Raw genomic sequence first — 23790 nt, 5'->3', positions numbered from 1 at the left:
TCGGGGTCGTCTTATAATCGAGCAAATACGGTAATTCACTTTTTTTGTTTTGACAAACCTGTGCTAACTTTGTAATTGTTTGATATCCATGAGAGCAGAGTATTAGGGCTGCAACAACAAATCGATAACAAAAAACTCTTCTCCTTTCATAATCCGGCCTCAGAGATCGGATTATAACACTAGAATCCAGATCCCCCACAGAGCTGCAGGGGAACTGTATTCTCCTCTGTCAGCCGGTGGGGGTCTGTGCAAAACGCGCAGACATCCTCCGCTTCTGCCTGAGTCCGCTTCTCCCCTCCACTTCCGCTGGGGCTTCTATTACTGAACGCCACCGTCATGTGACCTCCGATGTGGCTTCCATCATGGAAGCCCCAAATGGAAGTGGAGCGGAGAAACGGCTGTCACCACGCATCGCACAGACCCCCACGACTGCCGGAGAGGACCCGGGTACCCTGCAGCGCTGCAGGGGATTTGGATTTTAGTGCGCGATGTGCGCAACCTCCTCTACTTCTCTTCACTTCTACCTGCCCCACCAAGGGGTTAATATATCAACAGAAGAAAAACGGGGCAAGTAAGCACCACTGGGTAAGCTAAGCCTGGAGTATTATTTTTATGCTTATTTGCCCTGTGTTTCTTTTGTTGATATATTAACCCCTGGTGGGGATCTATTAATTATGTGCATTTGTGTTTTTTTATTTTTTGATTGCTGTAATATTTGATTTATTGTTTGTATTATCCATATATTTATATATATATTTATATTGTATTGTGTATAATCTATTCTCTTTCTCTATTTTTATACCTATTTTAGCGCTGTTTTTTTCTTATATCAGGGGGGCATGGTGGCATAAAGGGGCTATAAGGCATATCAGGGGGCACAGTGGCATATCGGGGGTGTAAGGCATATCAGGGGGCATGGTGGCATATAGGGGGGTATAAGGCGTATCGGGGCACAGTGGAATATTGAGGGTATAAGGCATATCAGAGGGGCACAGTAGCACATAGGGGGGGTATAAGGCATATCAGGGCACAGTAGCATATATGGGGTATGTGGCATATAGGAGGTATACGGCATATTGGGGGGCATGGTGGCATCTCTGGTATATAGGAGGTATAAGGCATATATGGGGACAGAGTGGCATTTAGGATATAAGGCATTTCTGGGGAAGAGTTGCAAGCTGGGAGTGAGATATGCATAACTTTTTTGGTATTAAAACTTAGTTTGATAAATAGTGTGTTTGGGTTCCTTTAAAATATAGCTTTAATTATTATGTCAGTGTTAATGACACATCTTAATGTAAATTATACGTTTTTATTTTAAATAAACTAAAAATTTGCAAATCCTTAGTTGCAGTCCTACAGGGTATGTTTGTGTATTTTTGAAGAAAGGTTCAAAGGGTTACAGCATTCTTTGCTCATATTTACCAAGGGTACCAATATTAGAGGGATGTGCTGTATGTGAGCTTATCAAGTGTTCTTGCTCTATTAATCAGGTGTCAGGATTTATGGGTAAGATGTAACTATGGTAATGATTAATTTCTATTTAAATCAAATATGCAAAGCAGTTGCATTGCATTTGTGATACAGAATGCAAAATATTTAGTTTTTTTGCTAAATAGGCTGAAAATCGCAAATTCCTGAAAAGAGTTATAAGAGAAATACTTGCAGAGTGCTAAGTTCACTGAGGAATACTGTTATTTCACTTACCTGCCAACTGCCTCTTGTCTTGACACACATTCCCAGCCTATTCCCCACCTACACAATGAACGCTGCAGCAAAAATCCTCACATATAAAGGACTATGATGCTGGTGTAAAGTGGCAAAACAAATATCTAGTGGCCACACTAGGGAATTAATCTATGCATACGTATGGCTATCCTTAAAAGGATAGTCTAATGTCCATTACACTCTTACTACAGAAGGATGCATATTCTGTTAATACTTTAATACGCATTTATCCAAAACAAAAAGAAAAAAATCTCACAGAATTTGCTGCCGTTCTCCAAAAAAAGACCAAGGACCAAGTAACGTTTAAGGGCTTGTGCTTCTATGACTGTTCATTTACCTGAAATAAAAAAAAACTCCAAAGACGTGGCCATTAAAGTGTCGATTTAATAGGTGCCTCATCAATACTCTTAAGTTTGAGGTCTCCACTTGCACCGAAGCAGATAATACAATTTTACAATGTACAGCAAAATCTCAGCCATATCTGTGGTTTCTTCTCTTACCGAAAGCTAATTAATCTTATTAAAATACTATCATCCAGCTGTGCCATCACCCATGCAATAAAAGCAAGATGTATATACAGTCCAAGTCTTTTGTTAAACATTTCTTATACAAATTAAAAAAAAAATCTTTTTTTTTTTTTTTTTTTACAAAATGTATTTTGTTCAAAATGTATAAAGTTTAATGAATGCACATCCCCCTCCAAAATTGTAATGTTCCAAAGTATAAACGTTAGCACAGGTTGATTTAAGATCCTTAGACAGTTTAACAGCATTAAAGATGAAATTACTGTGAAGAGGAAGAAGGCACTTGGCTTTTTCTAAACCCCTTTTCCCCATTGCACTACAGATGTGCTTGAGATCTCAGTTAAAAGAAAATTAAGTCTGACTCTAAATTTGGCAACAAAGAAATTGTTGCTGCTGCTTGCTTCTCTTCCTTTAATTCTCTGGCAAGGAAGGCGTTAAGTCTCATGTTTTGCACAGCGTCGGATAGGTATCGTTGATGGGGTTGTTGTAAAATATCCTCCTCTTTATGCAGTAGTTTTTCTTCACCTGCATATGTAAGCAGCAGGCAGGAGTAGGGCGTGTGAGTAAATTTAATTATAATATTGTGAGGGGGAAAAAAAGATTTTTCAAAAACCAGCAATCCAGCGTGTTGCTTTCAAATTCGTAAATTTACCCGAATCAGTGTCTTGAAAAGAGAAATCACCACGGTTTGGCATATTCCATGCCAGTTTTGTCATTCTCTCATAAATTAAAAATTATGTTATTTTGTAGCTAGGGCCCTGGAAGGCCAAGGCAACATTTGCTCCAGTTGAGCCAACAAGAATATCCATAGTAAGACAATATAAGGGTGTGTTGTCATAAGGAGCAGTGCATTTAGTTGTATTTCATCCTTTTATTACTGCTGTGACAGAAGTGCAGTCCTGTTGGCCTTCATCTTCTCTAACCTTTTCACTAAATGGCTATTTGTCATTTCCATTTCCTCCATTTTGTCTAAGGCTGTTCGGAGCTGTTGAAAACAAGAAATACTTTGGTTATATTTGGATATGTTAATGCCTGGTAGTACCTTTGTTGGACTTGATATCTACCCCAATGTACAGATGTAACATACTTACTGGATTCTACCTGCATTGTTCAAGTAGACCAATGCATGAGCATTTTTTTCTTACCATCTTCACAAATATAGCACAAGGCATTTGGTTAAAATGTAATATTGCTGGAAGATTGCAGATCAAACACCATAACATTTAAAATAGATTATTATTAAAGATAATGCCTAAAAAACACACTATTAATATGTTGATAGTAAGAGATATATGACAACAATCTAGAAAGTTCCAGTTGTCTTTTAAGTAACTCATGATTAGCTCCATGACATTTTCCATTCCCCTTCTGATGACACAGTAAACCCAACTGCACCCTACTCACTCCAATTGTGTGGACTCTCTTTTTTTTTTTTTTTTTTTTGAATGTAAGGATGGATCACACCTTGAAAAATCCCAGCAATATAAGGTGGCTCTTTCAGAAGTGCTAATGTAGTTTTGATTACATTTTCATATTAAAAAAGAAAGAAAGAAAAACACTATCCTTTTGAAATTTTCATGACATGGTTATAAAAAGCTGCAGTTTTTACAATACCTCTCTTTGAATTCTTCTCTTTTCTGCTTTTAGTTCATCTTCAACTTTTTCAGCATTTTCTGCTGCACTTTTATATCGGACAACTTGTCCTTCAAGCCTTAGTACCTAAGTGAGATTGAGCTTTATTATTTGAAATGAATATTTTAATTATCGAGCATTCGCCTTAATCCTCTCTTAAAACTAGCACAGTTTTAAAATAAAATAGATCAGAGTTTATCATAGGTGATTCTTTTGAGCTGAAGCAACAGTGGTCTCCTAAGGGCAAATACTACTTTAATATTCAAACATTTATAATTATTTTTCTGCAGAGAAACATGTATTGTAGTCTGTAAATCCTGTATGAAGCTGCACATACTAGTTGGTGTTTTTTTTGTTTAGTGTTTTACAAATATTAGCCATAGCGCACCAAATTTTGGTGCCTTGGTGAGGCAAAAGCTATAGACAACCACCTAATATAAAAGGGTCTGCACACAGAAACCCAGTCTGCACACAGTAGAAACAAGCACCCCTCTTAGCAGTAGCAAATGGTTTAGTTGGGAGATTTCCCAGAAGGAGCCTTTAATCAATATTGGGTTGGAATCTCCCACCATATAGGCAGACTTGTCATTATGCTTTGTACATTTAGGCCCTGCTCAATGTATCATGGATTTTTATCCAACTGGCAGTCAAACATATATTTGCAGTCAAGAGGGGAAAGCAGAAGGCAGTTACATTCTTACAGCTACTAACCATACAGAAAATCTATACGAATTGCAGTTAGTGACTTAAAATACATAATTGTGTTTTCTCAAAACTATGCAGCTCCAAAGACGTTATTATTATTATCTTATTTATATAGAGCCAACAATTTACGCAGCATTCAAGGGGTATGACAAAACTAGAATTGACAGACTAAGACAAACCGATAAATTAGATGAAGAGGGCCCTGCTCGCAAGCTTACAATCTTGATTTCCTGGGGCGGATTTTGGAAAGACATTGAAGTTACTTACATTTTGCTCCAACGTTGTTATATCTTGCTCTGCTTTGGAAAGTTTAAATTTGTATTCGCTAATCTGTCTATTTGCATCTCCTAAAAAAAAAAAATATTTGCACTGTTGTCTTAAACAAGAATATCCATTAATAAGTATCAGTTACTGTACCTATTAAGTTCCATTGAGTGCAGTGGGGGGTGCCGCTGGGCTTGTACTGGTTAGGTATAATTGCGGCTGGGTTTTATACTATGCGAACCAAAACAATTTACTTTTTTCTCTCTTTTTTTTCTACAATGCACATCTTACCCACATTATTAAAACACAATGGGCATTTTCAATTCCTTTGGGCATTTCTGATAACAAAAGGGTATTTACTTGAGTAGTGTAAATTTCTTACAATTTGATTATTCTATGTGCTCATAATGAAGTCTTAATAGACAAACATACTCTGCATTTCAATTAGTTGCAGGTCAGACCCATTCTCCAGGCCTGCCGGATCAGTTGTTGTAGTATTACTCTTGTTGTTTTTCTGGCGCTCCTCGTCTAGTTGCATCTTCAGCTTTCTGATCTTTAATAATGAAAGAATACAAGAGTAAAAAAAATCAATTGTGGCTAAAAAATAAATTCAACAATGTTAAAATGCACAATAAAAACAAATTTCTTTGTAACTGTGCTTTTCAAATCATTAGCCAATGTATTGCTCAGGAGATATTTGTAGTTGTTGTGTACCTCTGCATGCCCATACACTATGCAAAACTGAATGAGTTAGTTTCTTCAAATTACCTAATGGAAACAAAATGTAACCTCTGGTGTAAGTATAGGGGGAAAATGATAGCCACACATGGAATGTATTATAAAATACAACTTATGCAATTACAATAAAAACAATTAATGGGGAATAGTTGTTTTACAGCTATCACAACTATGGCGATAGTAACAGGAGCCTTTCTTCAAATGTTATATTTAATATGATTTTATAAACACATTGTTAATTCGTATCTATGAAGCCTCTTTTTCCATACTGAAGAAACTTTACAGCAACAACTCAACCCAACTAGGTAATTGAGTTTCAAATGAACTCCAAGCACGTCACACAAAAACGGTCAGGTGACAACCAATGACATGCCTGGCATTCATTAAACAAGCTTAGAAAGTGATCTGCGATCACTTTCTTCGCTTAAACTTTCTGGCCCCTCCCCGGTGTGTCAACATCCGCCATACAATAGAGTTTAGGAGGCGATCAATGATGTCGCTGAAATGACTTGGTTTATGAGCAAGTGCTAAAATTAGCGTTGTATCTTCCCAAAAATCTTGACATGGAAAAAAAGTATTTCAAATACCGAAGGGGTTTTTAATTAAAAAAAAAAAAAAATGGTTTGATGGGGTAAATCAGAGTGGCCGGGCTCAAAGTTAGGGCATAGGCACAGACTGACTAAAGGGGGCATTTCCCAAATGTTGCCTTTTAGCCCCCAAACACCAGACAAAACTGGGTGGTATCACTGTACTCGGAAGATGCTGCTGAACACATATTGGGGTGCTGTTTGATAGTGATGTATACCTGGAGCTATAAATTTATACCTGAAGTACAATTTGTGTGAAAAAAAACACAAAACAAATTACTACCACAAACTAATGCATGGAAAGGGTTAAAATACTAGGATTTGAAATACCTTGGGGTGTCTAGTTTTCAAAAATATATGGTTTGATGGGGTAAATTGCATTGGCCAGCTTCAAAGATACCCGAAATAGCACATGGGGCAGAATGACCAGATTTGGGGAAAAAAATGGTTTTGAATTAGCAAAACGCTACTTGTACTTATTGCACAATAACTTGCAGAAAAAAGCAAAGAAACATAAAAACATTGGGTATTTCTAAACTCAGGACAAATAGTAGAATCTATTTAGCAGGCTTTTTCATTAGCTTTTTTGAATGAGTAAAAGATTTTTATCATCATATGATCATATTTTATTATAGGAAATTAGGTAATATGATCAAAATGGTATCTGAAGAAAGCCCTTCTTGTCCTGAAAAAACAATATATAACTTGTGTGGGTACACTAAATGAGTGAGGAGAAAATTACATCTAAACACGAGCACCGCAAAAGCGTTAAAACAGCCTCAGTCGCAAAGGGTAAAAAAAGTAAAAAACAGCCTGGTCCTTAAGGGGTTAAAGCCAAATATATCAGATTCACGAAGCACTTTTTATGTGATATGCTCTCAGAACTTAAAGTGACCACGAACAGCCTTTCCATGGCAGGAAGATGGCAAAATGTCAAAGTTTATATAATGTATGTATTTCTCAAAAATACATGTTTTTACACAGTAAAAATAAATTACACAGTGCAAACTGAGAAGTGTATAGTGTTTACCTGGGACACCAACTCATCCTTTTCCTCAGCCAGTTTTCGTAGCCTCACATCTAAGATAGACAAACACAAAAAAGAGCAGTCAGATGAACTTAAGCATACATCTATTCTATGATGGGATTACAAAAATACATTATATACCGTATTTGCTCGAATATAAGACAAGGTTTTTTTTCCAGAGCAAATACTCAAATACATAAAAATACCCCTTGTCTTATATTCGAGGTTGTCTTAAAATCAGGACCTTAAATAGGAGATCTGACTACAAGACTAAGATCCAGATCTGCTGATGCCGGCACTTCATCTGGGGCTTCTATGACCAAGCGCCAGCATGGCATGACCTGACTTTCCAGTGCTACATCATAGAAGCCCCAGTGGAAATGCTGGGCAGAAGCAGACGTTGTCTGCGTGCACAGCGCAGACATCCACCGGCTGCACCCACTAGACACCAGGGAGTCTGAAGCACAGGGGACAAGTCTTGGGATGCACTGGTTTAGTCTGGGGGAATAAGACATATTAGGGAGGCAGAGTGGCATATAATGGGGTATAAAGCATATCTGGGGTCAGAGTGGCATATAGGGGGTATAAGTAATATCTGAGGGGCTTAGTGGCACATCAGGGAGGCAGAGTGGCATATAGTTGTATAAGCCATTTCTGGGGGGGAAGAGTGGCATTAGGGGGTATAAGGCATTTGAGGGCAGTGGCATATAATGGGGTATAGGGCATATCTGGGGGGCAGAGTAGCAAGCCTGGGGCAGACTGGCAAATAAAAGGAAATAAAAACAAGAAATGTATTTTTCTCAATCATAGTTTTTATTAAATATTCAAATTTTGGGGTTGTATTATAATTACAGGTGTCTTATAAATGAGCAGATACGGTAATAATGCACGATTATAAGACAAGGTTTTTTTCAGAGCAAATGCTCTGAAAAAAACCCCTCGTCTTATATTTGAGGTCGTCTTATAATCAGACCTTAAATAGAGGTCTGACTATAAGTCTAAGATCCAGATCCCCGCATCGCTGCAGGGGACCTGGATCCTCCTCTCTGGTAACCTCCACTGCTGCCGGCACTTCTTCTGGGGGCTTCTATGACTGAGCACCAGTCACATCACGCCGGTGCGCCGTCATAGAAGCCCCCGCGGAAGTAATGGGCAGCAGAGGTTCTCTACGAGCATTGCTCAGATGCCCACCAGCTGCCCCCACTAGACACCAGGGAGTCAGAAATACGAGTAACAAGCCTGGGGAAGCATTGGTAATGCGGGGGCGGGGGTGGCATATGGGGGGGATATAAGGCATTCCTGTAGGCAGATTGGCATATAGGGGGTTAAAAGGGATTTCTGGGGAGGGGAAGAGTAACATAATGGGGGTTAAAAGGCATATTATGGAGGCAGAGTGGCATATAGGCAGGTATAGGGCATATCTGGGGGCAGAGTAGCAAGCCGTGGGGCAGGTTGGCAAATAAACAAAATTCTCAATCAGTTTTTATTAAATATGAAAAATTGTTTGCATTTACTAGTAAAAACATTTTTCCTATAGGGTAGTCTTATATTCAGACTTTTTTCCTAAATTAATATTCTTTACAGAATTTGAACTGCAAAGTAATAATCATAAACTGAGTTTTTAAAACTTATTCTTCGAATTTAATTTTAATTTACCAATAACAAACTGAAATGCATATTAATATACAGACATTATATCTGTAGGTCTACTTGAATTTCTCAATTAAAAAAAAGTTGCATGGCCTGTCAGATGCATTTAAGCCACTGCACAGAACTGAAAACCCAATAGCCTTTTTAAGGTCCCCATTAATTCATAATGCACCTTATAGATATTCCCCTCTGCCCCCTGATATGCCACTCTGCCCCCCAGATATGCCACTTATATGCTTTATAACCCCTGATATGCTTTATGCCCCCTAGATATGCTTTATGTCCCCTAGAAGTGCCACTCTGCCCCCCCCCAAATGCCAATCTGCCCCCTGAAATACCACTCCCCCCACCTCGACTTACCAATGCATGCCCAGACTCCCTGGTGTCTAGTGGGGTCGGCCAGTGGACATCTACACGATGCGTGCACTTTCGCCTGGGCTTCTATGACGGAAGGAGCCCTGGTGGAAGTGCCAGCAGCCGAGGCTGTCTAAGTGCATTGCGCAGACGTCCATGGCTGCCGGAGAGGAGGATCCAGATCGCCTGCAGCGCTGCGGGGGATCTGGATCCTAACCCTGCAGCAAGGATAAATGAAAACGAAAAGAAAAAAAACACACACACACACCTGCCCGGTGCCCGGAACTGCATGTCCTGTGCGTCGGGTGCCACGAACTGGGCATCCCTGCGCTAAACCCCGAATATAGACCGCACCCCCACTTTAAAGACCTTAAGGGGGGTGCGGCCTATATTCGGGCCAATACAGTATATACAACATATAAGACATGAAATTCTCAAAAGTTAGATCATATAAAAAAAACTAGATTCAAATTTAACAAGGAATTGTGATTCCACAGATTAATTTAGACCTATTCAACAATGCTCTGTGTCTGTGTCACTTATACGCTGTTCAATTAAAAAAAATGAAATTTATATTTAAAAAAAAACAATAAACATTTTAGACAATTTTCCTTTACATACAGATAAAGGGAAATGTTATGAAACTTAAATCAAATGTGTGTAGCTTTTGCATTGTGAATAATGCTTAAGATTTTTGATGCGTATTAATGGCCAGTTTAAAACCTCAGTTCCCATTCACGCTTGTTTGTTTAAAGTACATAGTAATGTTGTGTGTATAAAATAACTGTTCCATCGTAATGCACCTTAAGTCGCATAAAACAGAAAAATGGAGTGTCTCTTCTCAAACCCTTACTTTTTTCAATGGTTTCATACACGTGGTCAGTCAAAAAATGTGATTGTACAAATGCATACAAATCTTAAAAGGCTTTGTGTGCTATACACTATAGAAGTAAGTGTGTTACTTGTAGACATATTCAACATAGAATTACATTAGTTGCAGGCAAGGATGATCATACAAGGTCATATTTTACTTGCAACACAGACTATGTGGTGTATTGCATGTAAACGTGTTATAAGATATGTTAGCAGAACCTGTAGAGTATAGCCCTTTGAGAACAAGGTTTCTGGAACTTATGTTCACGTCAATGTTGCATACATTAATTTAGGTCTTTATCTACATGTTCTGTTATCACAATATTGCCATTACACTAATTCATATTGTTTATTGTAACATCTTATTTCATGATGCTGATAAATAATGTGCTTTGCCCGTTTACATCCTAGCTTTTGTTTTTATTGTTTAGATTTTTTGGACATGTTACTTTTTTAGCACAGAGATATTGCACAGCGGAAATGGTTTACAGCCATCTAGACCGCCCTTTCTCTTTTCTTACTAGCCGTTTGCTTAGCTCATCTCCTTCACTATTTATTTTATAAATGAGCACAAGGGGCGGGTTACAACAAAAAGTGCACATTAATAATGAATGCACCTGAGTAAGTCATTCCTAAAAGTACTTATTGGCTGTTTGAGATTGGATTCAGCTACAGCACATATATATATATATATTTAAATGTATCCCACTCATTACGTGCCATTTTTATCTCCAAGGAAGTAGACATTGGCCTATGAAACACATAAGATTTGGGTTATTGCAACACTATCCGGTTTTATTTACCCCTTCTCTTGATGTATTCACATTATCCCATGGACTAGATTTTTGTACATTTGACTGTGGAGCATTGAGCTTTATTTTTCGTAAGCCCTGGAATGTGCTATTTTATCTTGTATATCTTTGCATGTTTGTAAGTAGGCATTTTATATATTGCATTGATTTTATTTGTGCATTTGGACAAGAGAAATGAGGAGCACACTTCACAGAAGAGCAGCACCCTGGAGCTGTATTGAAGAATCCTCATTTTGTATTTGGTTTTGTATATATTCTTTTTGTTGTATTTCTTAACTTTGAGGACTTTTCTGTTACTCACTCTTTTAGCCAAGTAGTCCTTTTATCACTTCTTTTTTGTTTAAGTATTTAAGATCTCCTTACAAAATAATAGTGTCTGCTGTGTTAGTACTAACAGTGTAAAACAGTACTTATGACAGTGGTTTGCTCTTGAATCTAAATATAACATAAATGACATACAATTCTCATTCCACGGAACAGATATAGAACATTAATTATGCAACTGGAAGTGGAGGCACGGGCTATGAAACATTCCTGTGGTACCCACAAATTGTAATCATCTGCTGAAGAAAGCAAAGAAGGAACCTGCCTTTTACTATAAATGTAAGGGAACATTTACAATAGACACGCATTATAGGTCTTGTTTAGCTTAATGTCACATCCCATGAAAGAATAAAAAAAACACACACAAAACAAAGGTTGCAGCACAGGTCAACAAAATGGTGGAACTCTCCAATTAAATGATTACAGTTTCAAGCATTATGGCTCAGCACACTATATAGATGCAATCATTTTACTTTGTACAGTTATTTTATACACACATCAACTGAGGTTTTAATAATTTAGAAACTAAGCATGGATAACCATTTAAATCATTCTATTATCTGTATGCAATTAATGTTAATGTGTGCGGTTTTAATTTTTACTTACCAAGTGGGCCTTCCCCTGCAGATTCCAATACCTGGGCTGCTTCCTGGGACACCACAGTTATGGCACCAACCACTGGTTCATGGTTTATGTCACCGTTGGGTGTACCATTACCATCTGGAATAATGACTAAGCCATGTTTCTGTAATAAAAAAAAAGAAAAAAAAAAAAGAAATATTTCATTTCCAAGAGAGCAGTTTATTTGTCTCAGGAAACTAAAGCTTGTAAACAGGTGCACTGTCAGGTAGGACTAATATAGTTTATGTCCCAAATTTATTAACAAAAGGACATATGGGGAGATGAACATTTTAGTATTTAGTCACTAAACTGAGAGCTGGCAGGAGGGTTTTAACTCCCTCACTTCACATTATGAAGAACCAACCCCAGTGAGCTTCTGCAGCACAAAGACGTTGCAGTATAAAGCATCAAATAGAAACTCAAAGTTTGCTTACAGGCTGAACCATGCATCATACAGTGCCAGCTCAGCTCTTCTTGCTGGATAAACTTCTGATTGTTGGCTCTTCCTTGTGAATAATGAAGTGAAGGACTTGAAACTAAACTCTTTTGAAAGCTATCCCTTTAGTAAACAGACCCTTTCAATGTACTACAAATAGTTTCCATATATTAATAGATTTTTTAGTTGCAGCTGATATCTCTTATTGGGCCACCATGAAAAAGCTGTAAAGTTACACAAGGACTCTTCTTCAATTTTCAACTAAAGATTATATCTACTTTTCTTGACAGATTAAAAAATACAACACACACAACAGTAATAGCATGCGATTGAGGTGTGTGTGTGATATTTTTATGGGTATAGAGTGTGTTTGTAAGTTGTGGACATGATATATATTTGTGATAAAGGTATTTACAACATGGTTGAAGCTGCTAGATCTTGTATGAGCAAGCAATGCCCACATTTCTAAAGAGAAATAGATGTTGATGCTGCTTTGTCATTAGAAGCAACAAGCTGCATTTCAGTTCAGTTTTGCAGCACTAGTTATTTAGAATGAAATTGTACCTCACGTAAACGTTCACAGATATTTACATTGTCAACAGGAAAAAAATGTAACAAGCAATATACTTATTTTAAATTCAGTATCTCCTGTACACTGACAAATGGTATGGAGAACCCTTTGGGCTTTCATGGAAATTCAAAATTATAAACAGCATAAACACTCAATAAAAATTAGTGCAGTCAGTTGGTCCCATACCTTGCCTACCTTTGATTTTCCTTTCATATCAGTCAACTCATTTCTCAGCTCGTCCCGCTCATTCCTAATGCAGTCAAAGTACTCTTTCTGCCTCTCTAGTGCCTGCATGCAGGCAATTAACCAGAGCAACAGCAATGACAGGGAGGACAGTAAGAAGGAAAGGAAAAAAGCAAGGACAGAACAAGTAAATTTCAAGGGAAAGGTTTAACAATGTGAAGGTACAGAGAGTCTGAAAGTGCACTTATATGGGATACCTGTAAAGAAAATACTTTCATCTGAAGGCTTTTTGCCACGGAATAAAGAAATGTGTTCACTTACAAGTTCGTAGGTACTTAAAGTAGCTGTAGAAGCTCTGGCCCTGGGTTTGAGTATACAGTTCATGCAGAAAAAAAATAACTGATATTAACATGAACCCTGATTTGGGTTTTTGTCTTGATATAAGTTAAAATGGCCAGACTAAATGAGTCAATTATTTTTTTTTATCTGCTGTCAAATTCTATGTTTATTTCTCCTAAATAAACATGATTCCCATCTACTTTATTTATTTGGTACTAATCCTAAAAATAATGGGAACACCTGTAATTTAATTATCCTTATTCTAAATGGCAAGGCACACTTCAAAATAGGACAATGACATAAGACAATCAAAACTATCTTCGCTGGTGCTATAGTACATTTTCTTGCAATGGCTCTGGGGAGAATTGTGTGTCTCACTATATTCAACATCATTTCCTCAGGCACTGAGTAACTATATGCAAGTGCAAAAGGCTTTTATGGAAGCACACCGGGTATACAGAGTGCACACACCACATATCACAGAATGGATATCTGTGAGAAAAGCATGCATTTTCAAATACATTTGTGAGAAACAGACCAATGCTAATAAAGGAACAAGCTATTTTGCAACTTGTATTGTTCTCATACAACAAATTAGTATGGCTATAAATCCTAACTCTAATAGAAGGGTTTGTTTCATCAATCTACATTGTAGAGTCAATATCTGGGGAATATTAACTAAAGTATAAACATTTGTATTAAACTTAGAAGCCATAATGCATGTGTGGGTGTATTATATATATATTACTCACAAAGTCCATTGCACACCATTCCAAATATTCGAAGCCTGGTGCTAGTAGACATTTGCTTGGTCTAATTATGGTATCTGGTACTATATTAGACAATAGATACCCAGGTATCCTGAGTTAAATTGTGTATTATAGTGTCTTTATGTTGAATTTAGATATATACACGAATAAGGAACTATGTTCAATTGTTAATAATGGACACATCAAATTATTAAACATCCCTTATATTTATGCATATTTGAATTAGGGACTTTGGTAGATTGAAATTCCACTGGTTTGTCCATTTAAAAATAATAATAATAATAATAATAACCAATGGTGATTTAAAGTGAGTTGGTATTGCATGATGCATTTGCAGGCACCTTTTAGTGCTGCATCTACAGACATGCATGGTTTTTAATGTGATTTATGTATTTTAATAATAATAGTACCGTATTTGCTCGATTATAAGACGAGGTTTTTTTCAGAGCAAATGCTCTTAAAAATACCCCTCGTCTTATAATCGGGGTCGTCTTCTAATCAGACCTCAAATAGAGGTCTGATTAGGAGACTAAGATCCAGATCCCCCGCACCGCTGCAGGGGACCTGGATCCTCCTGTCGTCGCCCCCCCACACACACACACACACTTACCGGTGCTTCCGGAGGTGAAGTTGGCAGCGGGGGTTTGTATGCGTCCGTCGCAAATACCTTCCCCGACTGTCAGAGATCAGAGTTCAAGAGTTCCTGATCTCTGACAGCCGGGGAAGGTATTTGCGACGGACGCATACAAACCCCCGCTGCCGACTCCACCTCCTTCCGGCTGCCGCGGAATGAGACGTCAACCCGCTGCCCCGGCAATACAGCAGGAAATTGGAAGCACGTGTGTGTGTGTGTGTGTGTGTGTGTGTGTGTGTGTGTGTGTGTGTGTGTGTGTGTGTGTGTGTGTGTGTGTGTGTGTGTAGGGCATTTCTGGAATGCCTTACACCCCTATATGCCACTCTGGCACTTAGGGGGTTAAAAGGCATATTATGGGGCAGAGTGGCATATAGGGAGGTATAAGGCATTTCAGGAGGCAGAGTGGCGTTAAGGGGGCATTTAATAGTGCACTCTGCCTCCTGAAATGCCTTATACCTCCCTATATCCCACTCTGACCCATAATATGCCTTTTAACCCCCTAAATGCCAGAGTGGCATATAGGGGTATAAGGCATTTCTGGAGGCAGAGTGCTCTATATAATGCCTTTTAACTCCCTTAATGCCACTCTGCCTCCTGGAATGCCTTATACCTCCCTATATGCCACTCTGCCCCATAATATGCATTTTAACCCCCTAAATGCCAGAATGGGATATAGGGGTATAAGGCATTTCTGGAGGCAGAGTGGCACATAGGGGGTCAAAAGGCATACCATGGGGCACAGTGGCATATAGAGGGTTAAAAGGCATATCATGGGCCACAGTGCCATATTGGTGTGGCAAGCCTGGGGGCAGATGTGCGTAACTGGGGGACAGGTTGGAAAATACAAGAAATAAAAACAAAAAAAATATATTTTTCTCAATCATAGCTTTTATTAAAAAAAATAGTTTACATGAATTAACATTTACTGGTAAAACTTTTTTTCCTTTAGGGTCGTCTTATATTCAGGCTTTTTCTTTTTTTCCTAAGTTAATATTCAGATTTTGGGGGGTCGTCTTATAATCAGGGTCGTCTTATAATCGAGCAAATACGGTATATAGTGTTTATGTTACGGGTTAACACCTGGGAACATACTTGTACTGTCACTTTAAATTTTGGACTAGTTTTAATTTTGCACATTTGCTATTTGCATTATTTGCAGTTTGCACATTTCACTGCACATTATCAGTACTCTTTGATAGTATGTCTAGCAAATAGACTTATATTTACTACACTGCACATTGTAGATATATTTAATATCCCCGATCATGTTTGCACATTAAAGCACTTTAAATTTAATACAATGAGCTCTTAGGAGCCTTAGAACATATTTCACATTTCTGATCACTTTAAAACATTACCGATTGTGCACAAACTGAATAGACCGTGTTACTATAGTAACCGGAACACAATAATGCTACACTGCACTTCCGGGTATGTGCGGTATTATCACACACATGCGCACTAACGGCATTGACACGCCGATTTCGGCACACACCCACTCACTTCAGGTTGGCGAGTTCTCTTGCTATTTAATTATAAATATGTGTTTGTTTTATTTCAAATGTATGTCCTGATGAAAGTCAGCAATGACTGAAACGTCGACTTGACTTAGTTTGAATAAAGAGAAGTTCTTAACTGAAAGACCTGGAGTGCTGACCATCCTTTGAGAGTGCGTCATAGATTATATATATATACCGTATTTGCTCGATTATAAGACGAGGTTTTTCCCAGAGCAAATGCTCTGAAAAATACCCCTCGTCTTATAATCGGGGTCGTCTTCTAATCAGACCCCAAAAAAATGGCTGGGGCCATGCTGCTTACCGGTCGCGAGCAGCGTCTCTTCCGTTAGAAGCAGGAGGACAGGAAGCTTGTAGCTTCCTCACAGAACTCTATCTCCCCCTCCCTCCTCTGGGGGTGGGGCCAGAGAAGTTGCTGGTACAGCCGGTCCCCTGCAGAAGTCTTCGAGTGAGAGATCTGCAGTTCAGGTAAGGGGGTGGGGGAGGGTTTTTGGGTAAGTATGTGTGATTAATGTGTGAAGTATGTGTGATTAATGGAATGAATGAGTATTTAAATGTTTGTGAATGTGTGTTTGTGTGTGATAGCATAGGTGTGTAAGGGGGGTGGGGGTTGTAGCATGGCATAGGGAGGCTGTAATCCCACTACTATCATCCCCAGGTTCCAGCATGTACTGGCTGCCTTGGCTTGATAGGAGTGTGATTGCTGTTAGCAGCAATCACACTCCTATCAAGCCAAGGCAGCCAGTACATGCTGGGTTAAAAGGCATATCATGGGGCTGAGTGGTATATAGGGGGTTAAAATGCATTTCTGGACCTCCAGAAATGCATTTTAACCCCCTATATGCCACTCAGCCCCATGATATGCATATATACCTCCAGAAATGCATTTTAACCCCCTATATGCCACTCAGCCCCATGATATGCCTTTTAACCCCCTATATGCCAGAGTGGCATATAGGGGTATAAGGCATATCATGGGGCAGAGTGGCAAATAGGGGGGGTATAAAGCATTTCTGGGGGCAGAGTGGCATAACTGGGGGGGGGCAGGTTGGCAAATAAAAGGAAATTTGAAAAATATATTTACATGAATTAATATTTACTGGTAAAACTTTTTTTCCTATAGGGTCGTCTTATATTCAGGCTTTTTGTTTTTTTCCTAAATTAATATTTTGATTTTGGGGGGTTGTCTTATAATCGGGGTCGTCTTATAATCGAGCAAATACGGTATATATATATATATATATATATATATATATATATATATATATATATATATATATATATATATATATATCAGGGCTGAATCAACTATCGACGATTTTCATTATCGATTAGTCGAATCGATTTTTATCGATTACAAAAATCTCTCACTTCCGTCTCTCTCCCCCCTCCCATACACCCCTCTGACTCCTCCCCCCTCCCATACACTGCTCTGCCTCTCTCCCGACTCCCTGGTATTTTGTGAACCTCCGTTGCTGACAGGCACTTTCACTGCAGCTTCATAGAAGCCTCAGCGTAAGTGAAGGGCAGTAACGGAGGCTGTCTGTGCGATGCAGACCCCCACCGGCTGACAGAGAATCGAGGTCTCCTGCAGAGGATCATCCTCTCTGTCAGCCGGTAGGGGTCTGCATCGCACAGACAGCCTCCGTTACTGTCCTTCACTTACGCTGTAAAATAAGAAGGTGAATAGAGAGAGGCCATTGCAATAAAGAGATGAAAGTGTAAATTGTACGTTTTTATTACATTATTTTAAATTAAAAAAAATTGCATTTTTTTATCCGATTAATCGAAAAAATAAAATCGGCCAACTAATCGATTATTAAAATAATCGTTAGTTGCAGCCCTAATATATATATATATATATATATATATATATATATATATATATATATATATATATACACACACACACACACATATATATTAGTTGTCTTTTTCTAAGGTATCACTGCCTACAATTAAAAGGGTTGGCTGTAAATCATTCACAAGCTTTTAGAGGATTTTTAAACAAAGTGCAAGACCCTTTTATGCTCTCTGTTTTGTAATCTGTACTCTGACTTGAACAGTAGACTCAATGGGTCTGATGCAGCACTATTCAGTCTTAAGTACCTCAAAGCCACAAAGTTAGGTGAAACAGCTGTGCTGCCGCTTTGGGGCAGCAGTTAATACCAAAAACATCACAGAATTGCAGCATGCAGACATTTGCATATAATCAAAATAGGTAAATATATAAATGAAAACGCAGTTGACTAGATGTTCCTTATTATTGGTCTGTTCCTTGCAAACCATGCACTGCTTTCTATTCACAATTGTTCCTACCCCAATTTTTTTATCCTTCCAATTAACAGTCTCTTGCAGGTCATAGACCTCCCTGGTTAGAGAGTCTACTTTCTGTTTCAAAAGCGTATTTTCCTAGAGCAAGAGGAAAGAAGTAGAGAAAAAAGGGAAAAAACACGGAAGGCAAAGAATACATACAGGAAATGTTCTTAAGAAAATAGTGAGAGAATCTAGAGCTTAACTAGTTTTACATTAGTACAGCCATTTACTTGGTATAACAGCACAATAAAAAGTTAACTACAGTGAATAATATGGATAAAACATAAGCATCAAGTTTGTTGTCAGTATTTTCTAAAAGTAACGCAGCTACATTAAACGAAACACGGATTATAGAGGAAATAGCAATATATGTCAATATACAATGGAGTATTGTGCATCCAAGTCTTTTGGGATTTCTAGTAAAATCCTATTAGGAATGGGAACCCCAAAACTATGAAATTGATCAATAGGGATGTAGGACAAGGTTTGCTTCACTGGGAAAATACTTGTGGTTATCACACCAACTCAATAATACTTGTGGATGAAAGGGGTATCGTGTAGTCTGGAGTTGGGAGGGGACTATCAACACATTTTTATCATTAAAAATATGTTTTAACCCCTTCGTGACAAAGGCTGATTTTACTTTTTGTACCCTTCGTGACAATGGCCGTTTTAACATTTCTGCGCTGCTCGTGTTTAGCTGTAATTTTCTTCTTTCCCGTTTACTGAACCCACACACATTACATATTGTTTTTTTTTCAGGACAAGAAGGGCTTTCTTTAGATGATTGTTTTGATTGTATCATATTATTTACTATTAAAAAAAGCATAAAATATGGTGAAACATTTAGAAAAAATGACTGTTTCTAACTTTTAGTTGAAAAATCTTTTACTCATCTATAAAAGGTAATAAAAAAACCTGCTAAATAGATTCTACTATTTGTCCTGAGTTTAGAAATACCCAATGTTTTTATGTTTTTTTGCTTTTTTCTACACATTATGGGGCAATAAGTACAGGTAGCGTTTTGCTATTTCAAAGCCATTTTTTCCAAATCTGGTAATTCTTCCCCCCATGTGCCATTTCGGGTATCTTTGAAGCCGGCCAATGCAATTTACCCCATCAAGTCATATATGTTTGAAAAATAGGCAGCCCAGGGTATTCCAAATGCTAGTATTTTAACCCTTTCCAAGCACTTATTCTACCATCAGCCTTTGTCAAACTTTATGGTAGTAATTTTTTTGCATTTGTTTTTTCACACACATTTTACTTCAGGTATGAATAAACAGGTTCTGGTATATGTCACTATCATAAAACACCCCAATATGTGTTCAGCAACATCTCCTGAGTACAGCGATACCTCACATGAATGATTTTGCCTGGCTGTTTGGGGGCAAAAGGGCCACATTTGGGGCATGCACATTTTTCAATGTTGAACTTTGGCATTTGGGGATCCACTGCCCATGCCCTATTTGGTACATCTTTGAGCCGGGCCATTTCAGTGTGCCCAACAAAACCATATATTTTTGAAAACTACACACCACAGGGTATTTTAAATGCTGCTATTTTAACTCTTTGCATGCACACATTTTACCACCAGCATTGTTTCAAAGTTTGCAGTAGTATTTTTGTGTGTGTATTTTTCCCCACACACACCTACTTTATGTATGAATTTACAGCTCCTGGTATATGGCACTGTCACACGACACCCCAATATGTGTTCAACAACATCTCCTAAGTACAGTGATACCCCACATGCATGGGTTTGTCATTTTTTGGGGGAACTAAAAGGCCACATTTGGTACGTGTGCATTTTTCCAATTGGAAATTAGATGTGTGGCCATCCTTCCCCCCGTGTTAATTGGGACCTTGTTGAACCTGGCCAATTCAATTTACCCCATCAAATCATACATTTTTTAAAAGTAGACACCCCATGGGCATTTAATATGCCAGTATTTTAACTCTTTCCATGCGAGAATTGTTTTAAGCTAATATGCTAATTTTAGGACTTGCTCACAAAAATATATTTTTTATATATATATACATTTTTTTTTTACATTTTTTTCAACTTGAAGGTTCCCCTGATAGTGACATCAGTGGGAAATTATTTTCACATTTTACTGATTTTTAACTATTTTTTTCTTATTATTAATTTTATTTTTAATTTATTTTTACCAATCACACTGTGATTAGAAAGCTGAGCTCCATTGACTTGCATGGTTGAATGCAGTACCCGTATTCAACCTGCAAGTGGCGCCAGAGTTCTCTAGAGGGTCTGGAGACCGTCTAGCGAACTTTTTAGTCTTTATTGGTTTTTTTACAGGGCGGCCGCCATCTTGCTTGATGGCGAAGATCACCTGCAGCGGCGGCTGTGACCGCTCTCCGGAGCGGTCACAGTCCATCTCAAGGTAAGTGTTTGGTGTCGCTGGATGCCTCCTGATCGAGGCATTCCAGCGACACCATTTAAGTTTAGGAGGCGATCGTTGATCGCCTCCTAAACGCTTTTAAAACGGGTGTCCGCCGCCATACAAAGTATGGCGGATGTTGACTCCCCGGGGAGGGGCCAGAGATGGCCCCTTTGTGCCGATCATGGCGTTGCTGAATGCCTCGAGGTCGAGGCATTACAGCAACGCCGTTTCGGTGCAGAAAGCGAAAATAGTTCGCTTTCTGCACCCATTTAAAGACGTGCCGGTCCTGGCACGTCAATTGTCGTTATCGACTTGATTTTCGGTGACGTGCCCGAACCGGCAATTGTCATCAAGGGGTTAAACACGTCAAATCATAAGGTATCCATTTAAAAACAAAACAGTGGCTAAATAATTAACTGGGAGCCATTTTTCTTCTCAATCACACAGTAATCTTAGATTTGGTCTGTTCTTGTGGCAAATCCAGGGTCTTGCATTGTGACCATGCTTTTGAGATGATTACATGCACCTCTATGTGATTTGCAATAGGTGATTGATGATTCAAAATTATTTGGAAGCAAACTTCATATGGGGGGAAAAAAAATCCAAATGCATTTTCTTTAACACACATTATATAACAAAATAGAATCAAAAATGTTAATTGTATACCTCTATGAGCTCATCCCTTTGACGAATACCTTCTTTAAGTTCTTCTAATTTATGAGTGAGGATACTGCAAGTATGCTTCTGTCTTTCCAATTCCTATGTTAAACAGACAAAAACAGTTTAAAATCGGCCCTGACTTAACCACAGAGTGGATCAAGTCAGTAAAGCCATGCACTACTGAACGGAAATTGTATACTATAGCTGCGGCTCAATGCATGTCACAAAGAATAGTGCGGTGCTGGTAACCTTTTAGAAATGTGTAGTCATTATTTGAGGCACCTAACATAAAATAATAAAATGTTTACTTTTCTTCATTAAATGTATCTTTCAACAATGCATGATTACATTACATTTGAAACAAACATTGACAAAAGAGGTGAATAGCTGGATAGACAAAAAGTAAAATTAAAATTCTGCTAAAGTTAGGTTTTCAGTGAATAATTGTTTCTAACATAGTAACATCCAGCATTTAGTTTTAAATTCTAAAACCAAAAACACATTACCCGTAATTCCCAGGGTGGGCTCTATGCAAATGTGGAAAAGAATTATACACAAACTAAGCAAAAAAATACATATGATAAGCAACAGTATGGTGACTACACTAAGATTCCACGCTGACTATAATGTACTTTTATTGTAGTTATCCTGCATGGTACCTTTGACTTGTCTTCGTTTTCCCTATGGTACTCTGCCATCTGTTCTTCCATTTCTTCAATGACATCTTTCAAAGTATCAACTTGGTATACTAGATTACTTTTTTCATTGTCGAGCTGTGCATTGGATACCATGGCTTTTTTGTACTTGTCCTCTACCTCTGATAGAGAGTCCTGTGCAATTGAGAAATGACATCAAGTGAGAATATTACCCATGTATAAAAGATTATTTACAATGACTATGAGCTCAGTTTTGGGTACTTTAGGCAATCTGGTGTAGTGATATAAGAGCAACTTTTCAGTTCAAGGTGCATCTGAGATCCGCAGGCAAAACAAATTGTCATTATACTGTAGAACACTTTTATTTGATAAATGTGTTTGGGGCAAATGGGAATATAGGCCAGCATTTAGCGTGTTACTGGACCAACATCCAGAAAAGGCAGTGAGATTAAATCACACCGCATTTGTTGAACTGTATTTTGCCCTTAAAGCTACAGGAATCCAAAGCATTGATAGAACACATATATGAGCACGTGGCATCCTATAGGAAGATGCCCTTCCACTTAAATAAACAAAAAAAAAAGAAACGTTAGTAAAAATAAACCTTAGCAGATCTGCTGTCATATTGTTTTCCATGAGGCTTTAGTCACATAAAACAATACAGAGACTTTTAGGAATCCTATTCACTTTATATGGAAGCAATCTGTGCCTACATGTGTGTCCTACGACAATACAAGAAATAGAAATATGACATTTTACATTTTAAAGAATTATTTCTGAGCAGGCTTAGGCACTCAAGAGTAGTAACAATTATATTGGTACATATATTTACAAAAAAATTTGGAAGAGGTGCTGGAACAGCACCTTTACAAGACTAAACAGTGTGAATTATAAAGGGGCTGAGTTTAAGTTGTGGGGTATAGTATTTATTATACACCATTAGTTATAATATAAAGAACTGTTTTGTTTTGTCTCTAACAGAACCTGGAATATCTAGACCAATCATTTTACAAGTTTATTTCTGAAGAAAGGTGAATTCTTTCAACATAAACCCTCGGGGCTATAGCATCCAGCACATAGTTATTAGACAGTGATCATAAATTTTCAATTTGCAGTTATTGCACAATAATACCATATTGGCCCGATTATAGGTCGCACTTTTTTCCCTTAATTTAAAGACTTGGTTTAGCGCAGGGATGCACAATTCGTATCACCCGACATGCATTTCCAGGTGCGCAGACTTCCGCCGCTGCCGGCACTTGCGCCATGGCTTCTATGACAGGGCGCCGGCATAGAAGCCCTGGCAGAAGTGGCGAGCACCAGCAGAGGTTGTCTACGCACATCGTGCAGACATCAAGGAGTCTGGGGATGCATTAGTAAGTCGGGGGGGGGCAGAGTGGCATATCTGAGGGCATAAAGCATATCAGGGGAGCAGAGTGGCATATCGGGGGCATAAAGCATATC

The 23790-nt window shown here is 38.3% G+C and overlaps 1 protein-coding gene across 11 annotated transcripts in view; it reads right to left on the bottom strand.

Moving 5' to 3' along the window:
- Positions 1–2092: 2092 nt before the first annotated feature.
- The window catches only part of LRRFIP2 (LRR binding FLII interacting protein 2), a 54329-nt gene continuing 32631 nt past the window's right edge, over positions 2093–23790 (bottom strand). For 7 of the 11 annotated variants that reach the window (XM_053465949.1, XM_053465945.1, XM_053465948.1 and 4 more), the window contains 10 exons: positions 22330–22500; positions 21677–21769; positions 18609–18701; positions 13033–13134; positions 11825–11963; positions 7209–7258; positions 5286–5406; positions 4857–4936; positions 3867–3971; positions 2093–3237 (listed from right to left, as the gene is read on the bottom strand). In XM_053465949.1, the coding sequence (XP_053321924.1) occupies positions 3127–3237; positions 3867–3971; positions 4857–4936; positions 5286–5406; positions 7209–7258; positions 11825–11963; positions 13033–13134; positions 18609–18701; positions 21677–21769; positions 22330–22500 (1065 nt within the window). In that variant the 3' untranslated portion in view covers positions 2093–3126. The remainder of the gene's footprint in view (positions 3238–3866; positions 3972–4856; positions 4937–5285; positions 5407–7208; positions 7259–11824; positions 11964–13032; positions 13135–18608; positions 18702–21676; positions 21770–22329; positions 22501–23790) is intronic. The other 4 variants (XM_053465950.1, XM_053465953.1, XM_053465954.1 and 1 more) reach the window with 2 other exon arrangements.

Source organism: Spea bombifrons, chromosome 5 (genome assembly GCF_027358695.1).
Source record: "Spea bombifrons isolate aSpeBom1 chromosome 5, aSpeBom1.2.pri, whole genome shotgun sequence".
Classification (NCBI taxonomy): Eukaryota; Metazoa; Chordata; class Amphibia; order Anura; family Pelobatidae; genus Spea; species Spea bombifrons.
The sequence above is the reverse complement of the archived record's forward strand: the minus strand, read 5'-3'. Positions and strand labels throughout refer to the sequence as shown.